The sequence below is a fragment of the Otolemur garnettii genome, unplaced genomic scaffold (genome assembly GCF_000181295.1).
Source record: "Otolemur garnettii isolate 467f Iridium unplaced genomic scaffold, OtoGar3 scaffold00090, whole genome shotgun sequence".
Classification (NCBI taxonomy): Eukaryota; Metazoa; Chordata; class Mammalia; order Primates; family Galagidae; genus Otolemur; species Otolemur garnettii.
Window position 1 is genome coordinate 3922266 of NW_003852485.1, and position 9499 is coordinate 3931764.

A 9499-nucleotide genomic window follows, 5' to 3' on the forward strand; every position below is an offset into this window, starting at 1 on the left:
TGGCCCGCAGGCCGTAGTTTGAGGACACCTGGCTTAAGCCCAAGAGTTTGAAGTTGCTGTGAGCTGTGATGATATTGCACTCTACTGAGGGCGACACAGTGAGACTCTGTCTCCAAAAAAAAAAATAGCTGCCCAATAGCAAAAATAAGTACAGACTTTGACAAAAGGGCTGTCAGCTTACTAAGAGTTAAACTGTCCCAAACACATAAAAATGTTAAATTTGACTTTAGAGACATACCCAAATATTTAACTCCTTTTAAATGTTAGACATTGTCAATATGTACTGGAATTTGAAGTTTGAAAAATATGAAATATAGGGTCAGCGCCTGTGGCTCAAAGAAGTAAGGCGCCCGCTGGCCCCATATGCCGGGGATGTCAGGTTCAAACCCAGCCCTGGCCAAAAACTGCAAAAAAAAGAAATATAAGCATGACCTTAAAAAGAATCAAGACAATAAAGCCACTTTAAATAAAAATCATCTTCAGCTGTTTAGTGTAATCCACGGTAGGAAACACTGTGGGTGACATAGCCCTGGTGGACATAGGTTTGAAACACAAGCTTGCTTTTAATATTCTTGTATTTCTTAGAATTGTGTGTCCCTGTGTAGTGTTAACTAGGCTCTCTGAACCTCAGTTCCGTTAATTGTAAATGAAGTTAATATACTTCCTCAAAAAGTAGTAAAAATTTTTAAAATACTGTAAAGCACTTCAGAAAGACAAAATAACACTGAAAGTTACCTCGTTAGTTTCCTTCAAATGATTCGAAGCAGCCTCCATCCCATTTCTGGCATTATCTCTGCCTGAGCTGTTACTATCTACTAATCAATGACTCTCAGATCTGGCTGCACATTGAAATCACTTGAACAGCATTTTATAACCAGCCAAGCCGTTGTAGGACCACCGGTGACTCTTATCTTAAGACCTCAGCTAAGTCAGTCAACTTCAAACCATGTGCTAAGTGTTTACCAACAAAAACTCATCTCATACAATCTGTAAAACTTTAGAGCCAATAATGAACCCAAATAAAAGCTTAAGAAAGCAGCTGCTACGTCATGCCTTGATTTTTATTCCATCACCAATTAACTCCAGAGTCAAAGCTTTAAAGTCATAAAGGGAACTTTCCTCCCCTGTTCATTTCTGAAAATTTTTTCAGATTTAAAATATTAAGATCCTTCAGAACAAGGACAGTTAAGCTTTTGACGTTTAAATTTCAGAGTGAAAAAAAAGCATCAGTTTGAACAAGTAAAGATACAAAAGCATTAGGAGTTCTAAAGGTAGTATACTCAGGATGATGTCAGCAATTACGTTGCTTTTTCTAAGTGATTAAATCTATTTTACTAAGATAGGAAACTTAGGTAGCATCACTAATTGGATATCCAAAGCAGAGGAAGAAATCGCTTTTGGCCACCCCCTTCCCTCCAAAACAGCCTTTTAACTTTGTAACCAGTTTCTTCAATGGTGGTGTTCTCTTAAAAAGACAAACCAAACAACAACAAAACAACCCTACTATTTCCACTTTGTAGGAAACAAGTACAACATATAAAAGTAATTTAGTTTTCATATAAATAACTATCAAATTAGCTGGTCAACTTTCATATATGTGAGAACATATGCATGCATTAGATAAAAATATATCTATTATGTATGAGTGTATATTTGAATGTATATATTAGATATGAACACAAAGTTACATGCTAACTTTAATCTCAAAGGAAAATCAAAACTGTACTCAGTGGCTTTTGAGGTCTAAATGCTTAGCCTCATGATAAATCCCAAAAAACAACAAAGTAGATACTTTTGCATATTAATAAAGGGATCTAAAGCAGAGCACAGTAGCACCATCGTCCCAGCTACTCATGAGAATGAGACAGGAGGCTCACTTGAGCCAGAAGTTCAAGGCCAGCCTGAGCAACATACCAAGATCCCATCCCATCTCTTAAAAAGGGCAAGGGGGGAGATATAATCTAGAAATTGGAATGTTTGGGATTAAGGCAGTGCATTGGAAGCCAAGATGATAGACTCAAAGTGATCACTGGATTAGACCCCTTAAGGTCCAGGGCTTTGCCAGCACAAGACCCTAAGGCAGCCTTAATTGTGTACCGTTGCCTCCACTGAAATGTAAGAAAGTACCATCTATTGCAGGTAATTTATAATATTGTATAAGGCTAAAAGTAATTTAAATGTGTAAAGGCACTGAAAAATTTTAAACCTTTGCAATGAATTATATAAAGTCTTTAGATAAGCAGTAGCTGAGGTCAATAAAACAATTACTTTTCCTAAAATAATCAGTCATTCTTGCTCATTTATTACAGAAATAATGTAAGTGAGAAGGAGGATGTATACATATACATCCTTGCTCATTTATCATCCAGGATAAATGAGGATGTATCCATATGTATATATGCATATATTGTATATGTGTATATATATGTATATATTATATATTATATATATTCATTTTACCTGAAATGTGTGGGGGAAAAAAGTATTATGGTGAGTTAATGATTAAAAATAAATTACCTGTTAAAATGTAGACTATTATATCATACAGTGGTCAAGAAAGGAGTACAAGCAATGAGCACAATTGGCTAGGCTTCTGAAGACCTGGCTTCTTTTTCCTGGTTTTGCTACTAATTTGCTGTGGGACTTCAACAAAGTCCCTCGGTGGCTATATAGGCTTCAGATTCTCATTTGTCAAGTTTGCTAGAATGAAACCTGTGACAGGGTAGGGCGCCGGCCACACACACCCGGGCTAGCAATTTGAACCCAGACCGAGCCAGCTAAAACAACAATGACAACTACAACAACAAAAACAACAAGAAAAATAGCCGGGCATTGTGGCGGCTGCCTGTAGTCCCAGCTACTTGGGAGGCTGAGGCAAGAGAGTAGCATAAGCCCTGAGGTTGCTGTGAACTGTGATGCCTAGGGCAACAGCTTGAGACTGTCTCCAAAAAAAGAAAGAAAGAAACTTGTTACAATATTAAAATGACTTGTTAGGACCATGTAAAACTAGGAAAATTACAGCGGAATTCTTTGGAACAGTAATACTGGGGAGTGAGGACTAAACTAGGCCTCATGGGCTATTAGAGTAATAAGTAATAATTAGTTTCAAAGTAAGAAATTTGCTTACAAAATCTAAAATTATATTATGATTGTACCTTGCCACCTCCCAAATACTCTTAGATATTTTTCCCCACAATTAAACATTTTTTAATATTCTAGGTTTTGTAAAAAGAACAAAATTACTGAATATTATTCAACAAATACTATATAACAGGCACTTGGAACATGCATAAGGAATATAGGTAGGTGGAAATACAGAAGTAATTTTGTATGTTTAGATAGTATAACTTCTCTGAATAGAATAATGTGAGGGTAAAATGAAACAGTAGTGGTATTATTTTAATAAGATGCTAAAGTATTTTTCCACATATCCCTACTTAAATTTGGAGAGGGGAGGGCAAAAGTCCTTAAAATATATTTAAGAATTAGAGCACTTTTGTACCTTCTTTTAAAGCAAAGAACTTGTTGGGCGGCACTTGTGGCTCAGAGAGTAGGACACCAGCCCCATATACGGAGGGTGGCGGGTTCGAACCCAGCCCTGGCCAAACTGCAACAAAAAATAGTCCCGCATTACGGCAGGCACCTGTAATGCCAGCTACTCAGGAGACTGAGTCAAGAGAATCAGCTAAGCTCAAGAGCTGGAGGTTGCTGTGAACTGTGATGCCATAGCACTCTATCAAGAGCGATAAAGTGAGACTCTGTCTCTAAAAAAAGAAAGAAAGAAAAAAGCAAAGAACTTGTCAGTTAAACCTGTAAATTCTCAAAGGTGAAATATAAAATCTCTTACAATAATAATGCTTATCACTAAAAATGTCTTTCATTTCTTCATCACGGAGCCCCCTGACCTCACCCCAAATCATCTGATTTCTGAATACCCATGGGTGTATATGTTGGGTACATGGGCATCTTTTTAATATAGAATCTTAATCTTTTTCAAATCTAATTTAATTCTATCTTACTTTGTGGTCCCTGAATACATTTCAGTCTTTTTTTTTTTTTTTGAGACAGAGTCTCACTATGTTGCCCTCAGTAGAGTGCTGTCCTATCACAACTCACAGCAACCTCCAACTCTTGGGTGTAAGCGATTCTCTTGCTTCAGCCTCCCAAGTAGCTGGGACTACAGGTGCCCACCACAACGCCCGGCTATTTTTGTTGTTGTAGTTGTCATTGTTGTTTAGCAGGCCCCGTTGGGTTTGAACTTGTCAGCCCCGCTGCATGTGGCCAGCACCCTAACCACTGGCCTACGGGCACTGAGCCTACATTTCAGTATTCTGATAACCATTCTACTATCAAGGTCTCTTGCTTTTTTATGCTGTACATCTTTCTACCATTGTATTTCTTTACTCATACCACATAATGTGAGGGCATATGGAAGGATAGATTAAAATATCTAAACGACGAAAAACCTGGGGAAACAGGAGGAAACGAGGTCAACAGCAAGAGGGCTATTTTCAGGGGGCAGAAAGCTAACTGGAGCAAAATGAAAGAATTCATACACTATATGTTTCCTCTACGTAAGCAGTATACGAAATATCTTTTAGATTAGTCATGTTGCTTTGAGACTTTTCCATGTTTCCTCTAGACAACAGTCAATGTTCGCCTGCTGTCTGATGAATAAACATGCTGTGACTAGCTTTAAGGAAACGCCTGTCATGTTCCAAGGAAAAATGACTTCTCCGCCCTTAAATCAGAAAAACTGTACAACTCTCATTCATTAGTTACAACGATTTTCCCCTAACATTTCTATTTGTGGAACATTCGGGTTCTAGTGAGGGCATTTCTGCATTCAGATTAACTAAGAAATACCAGAAACTGAGTTGTGGGGACACTTGGAAGAAAAAGTTATACTGCAGCAAACTACATCTGAGACGCTTCCCACTTCAGAAGCTCAACTACCACCCAAGTCGTTCCTGCCAAGGTTATTTACCAAGACCAAGGTTATTTTCAGGTTCTCCTCATCTCCAGCAGAACTACCTGTTCTCATTACTGTTTACACAAACGCTTAGCAGGGTGGTCATTAGCATATCTGGCAGGAAGACCTGCTTCATTTAACATTAACTTACCATGTGACAGCCCCCTCCCCTCCAATCTCTCCTCAAACACGTGAGAATAAAAAGTACAGCCGTTTGCGATCTCACTTTGCACTTGGTTTTGGCCCCAGCAATTGGCCACAGGCACACACACCCCCAATCAGAGGCGCGCACCCCGCCCGCTCCCGGAACTGTCAGGCGGGCTGGGCTGACAGCTGGCACACCCTCCCGGCGCCCTCGGCTTGCAGAAAGCCCCTTCCTTACAATCACCTTGACGTTGCTCACCTGCCTAGGCCTCGGCCTTTGGCCAAGGAAACTTTTTTCCTCCCTTCCCAGGAGCTCGCTTACAGGTACCGTCCACTGCTCCTCCCGGGTCGCAACAAGGGGCCCTTTGTTAGCATTTTTGCTCCCGGACTCCTCACCCAATTCCTGGCATTCAGCTCGCCTTCCGCAACCCAGGGCAGTCCCAGTGGGAAAGCAATCAAAAATCTCCCCCAGACCTCACCCCGGCTGCCTCCGAGAAGGCCGGGAGGAAGCAGCCTCCTCCGCCGCGCGCCGGGCGGCCAGGGAGTCAGGCCGCTGGCAGGGCAGCGAGTGGCCAGCCAGGTAAACGGCTGAGGCCTCGCTGCCCTTGCTGTCCCCGGGAGCGGCCCCGCGGCGCGCTGGGCTTACCCTGCCGGGGCGGCGGGCGGCGTGGGCACCGCCGGGGCGTCCTGCGGGAGCGGGTCTCGGCGGTCCATCGCCCTGCCGGGCGCTGCACGGGCTCCAGCTCGGAGGCGGCGCGTCACTGCTGGGGTGGGAGAGGCCGGCGGGTCAGGGCGGGACGCGCGCCTTCCCGCGGCCGGAGCTGGGCTGGCCGCGCGTCAAAAGCCCGCCCGAGCCTCCCAGCCCGGCCGGCCCGCCTCCCGGGTGCGCTTCCACCTGCGGGCCCGACTCCCAGCCCGCGGGCGCCGGGAGCCGCGGCGGCGGGAGGCGGCGCTGCAGCCCCCGCCCCGTGGGTTTACTGGGTAGCCATTTGGCGCCTCTCGGGAGGGAGAGGAGCTGCCGAGCTGGGAGAGGAGGAGGAGGAGGAGCGGGGCCGGGCGCACCGGCACCGCCGCCACGCCGGCAGCGCGCTCCCGGGCTCCTCCGACAGAGTTTGCACAAGCGAAACGCCCTGGGTAAACTTTTCCCGAAGAAAAGTTGAGAGAGCTAATCTCTCTTTTCCCACCCGGGACTCCTACTTTCTTGTCAAAAGGAGACAGTAGCTCGTGTGTTTCCTCGCGGCTTCCTCTCCTCTCTGCCCTCCCCTCGCAGCTCGGCACAGCCGGGGCTTGAGTGGGGAGAGCGCGGCAGCCTCTCCGAGTTCGCCCAGCGCCGGCCGGGCCGACTCGGCGCCTTCCCTGCGCTCGGGGCCTCTGCTCCAGCCTGCTCGCACTCACCCTGCCCCATCCCGCTGCCCAGAGCCCGGGAGCTCGCCGCCGCCGCCGCCACAGGCCTCCGAGAAGTGGGGACCAGCGCGGCGGCATCGGAGCGAGCGAGTCAGCCAGCCGGGGAGAGGAACGGGGCGGGGTGGGCCGCGAGCGAGTCGGAATTTCCTCCCCCAGGGCTTCGGGTATTTGGGGTCCTGCTTCCCTAGCCCAACGGAAAGGAAGCTCCCGGGAGAGGCGTTCCCATTCCCACCGCTAGGGCGTCGCTTCGGGGAGGCGTGCGCGCCCAGCCGGACAGGTGGGGACAGAGGGAGGGTTCTCGAGGGAAGGACCCGGCCGCCGCAGATGTGAGGACACAAACTCGCAGAACGGGGCCCGCGGCTTGTCCTCCCTGCAAACTGACCTTCCACAGTATGGGTTATTTTTTACAATTTGGGTTTTCAACTTGACCTCTAAAATTGCTCTCCTGTTAAAAAGCCACCTGTGACACTAGGCTGTTTCTAATAGCTGGCAGGTTTAAGCTTGCCCTGTCCTCAGAGGCGTAGTTCTTTCTGTTAAGTCTGTTAACAGCTGCCACATGAGGGCTGGACAACATCATGTCTAATGACAATCTAGGAATTGAATGATACAGATTTTATTCACCTCTTGAAAGTTATACTAAAGGAATCACATTGACACAGCTCTATGCGTGTCTGTAAGCTTTTGTTTCCACGGGCAAGCTGTTTAGTTGATTCTTTATTGCTGACAACTATGTTTGTGTATCTCCTATATAATCTGACTAGCACCAATTGGTGCAAGCCACTTTGATGGGTCCAAAATTGTGCTTTCAGAAAAGTATGTGAAATTTAAAAATTAACTTCAAACTATAGCTTAAAAATAATATTTGGTGGCTGTGCAAGGTGTCGATAGCCTGTAATTCTAGCACTTTGAGAGGCTGAGGCGGAAAGATTGCTTGAGGCCCGAAGGTCAAAACTAGCTTGAGTAATACAATGAGACCTCATCTTTGCAAAAAATAGAAAAATTAGTCCAGGTGGTGGAACCGGCCTCGTCCCAACTACTCTGGAGAAGGAGGGAAGAGGATCACTTGAGAGGAGGAATTTAAAGTTGAACTAAACTGTGATGATGCCATTACACTGTAGCCTGAGCAACACAGTGAAATACTGTCTCAAAAAGAAAAAAAAATGCTGGGAAGCGGAAGCAGGTGGATTGCGTGAGCTCAGGAGTTGAGAACAGCTTGAGCAAGAACAAGGCCCCATTTCTACTAAAATTAAAAAACTAGCCAGGTGTTGTGGCAGGTTCCTGTAGTTTCAGCTTCTTGGGAGCTGAGGCAAGAGACTGATGTGAGCTATGATGCTAGGGCACTATACCCAGCGCTACAGAGTGAGACTCTTGTCTTAAAAAAGAAAAAAGAAAGAACTGGTGGAGAATCTTACAAGAAAGAGCATCTTGAAGGGGACCTCCACGATGGTATTTAGATCAAGTAACAGATCTGAGTTGCCACTTTACCCTGATAGAATAACATTTAGAAGATTTTAAAATTAAATTGGTATTCAGAACCAATGCTTGGCCAAATGCTTCTTTAGCTGTTTATCCACTGTAACAACCAAAAAGACTACTGAACTAAATGCATAGTAATGTGCCATTTGTCTGTTATACCCACGCATTAAATATTTATTATTTTTACAGTGCATAATATAGTCCTTTCAGTATATCTTAAACATGAACCCCCAAAATGGCTTATTTGGATTACAGGATTAGAACCCTGTCAGAAAGGGCTACTTTTAGATGTTTTAACTAATATTAATCAAAGCAATTTATTTAAACGCCTATGCATTAGTCTTTGAACAATAACTCAGGTTAAACAATTTCATGAATCATTTATGCCTCTAAATAACTAGTTTTTACAGTTGGTTACACAGACAATGCTGCAAATATTGAGTAACAGTGAAACTACTTAAAGTCTATAACTTTCAATCACAAGATCAAGGTTAAAACTTTAATTAGTATCAACTTTAATTTATGACATACTAGTAATTCTATGGACCCCATTAGGCTAATCTTAAACATAACACATTGTCATAACATTTCATAACCGCTGAAGGTATTTCCTGTCCTCCTCCTTGTCCTAGGCATCAGGGAAAATTATATGCTCCACCTCATTAGAATTAAGTACGACCAGGTGACTTTGGTAAATGAATTGTGAGCAGACAGGAACTATCTTATTTCCTGGTAGAATCTGTTAAGCCAGTGCTCTTTTCCCTGGCTGCTCAGTCGTGAAAGCATATATTAAAATGGAGGAAGCACAAGACTGAAGGATGCTGGAATGCTGAGTCCATTGCCCTCAGCACAGCTACCCTGGAGAGTCCCAGGACCCACAACAGAATCTGCATAAGCAAGAAATAAGATTATGCTAGTCTAAACCACTGAAATACTGGAATGATGTGTTGCCCAGTATTACTTAGCCTACCTTGGGCCTTGCCATGTTTGACAACTTTCAGAACCAAGACTAGACTTGATGTTTCTCTCCTGTGGTACTGAACTATCCTCACTGTAGTCAGCTGGTTACAGAGTTCATTAGCAAAATGGGAATCACAGTTACTATAAATCTTTTCACATAATGGTAGAAAACTTCCACTTGCCAGTCTTCCCCTCTAATTATGCAGAACTGTTTCAAACATGTGCAAATTTCCTAGGTTTAACTTAATTTCCCAGTTTGGAAATCTCCCCTCTCCCCCTGCTATCCAATTTTTTTTTTGGCTTGAACCCGCCATCTCCAGTATATGGGAACAACGCCCTACTCCTTTGAGCCACAGGCACCACCCCTTGCTATCCAATTTTTGATACATTGGTCAGGTATTCTCACCTTAGGAAGACTTTGCTGAGTGCCTAGGTAGAAGTAACCCTTTCCTTTCTTGAGCCTCCAGTAGATTCTGTGCAGTGGGGCAAGTCCCCATGACACTTTGTTTCAGTTATTCACTTACACAATAGCAGAGTTAGAGG

At 44.2% G+C, this 9499-nt stretch overlaps 1 protein-coding gene across 1 annotated transcript in view; it reads right to left on the reverse strand.

Moving 5' to 3' along the window:
• Positions 1 to 5975, reverse strand: part of COBLL1 (cordon-bleu WH2 repeat protein like 1) — a 161651-nt gene extending 155676 nt beyond the window's left edge. The window contains 1 exon segment of the mRNA XM_023516365.1: positions 5763 to 5975. Within this exon segment, the coding sequence (XP_023372133.1) occupies positions 5763 to 5830 (68 nt within the window). The 5' untranslated portion in view covers positions 5831 to 5975.
• Positions 5976 to 9499: the final 3524 nt, after the last annotated feature.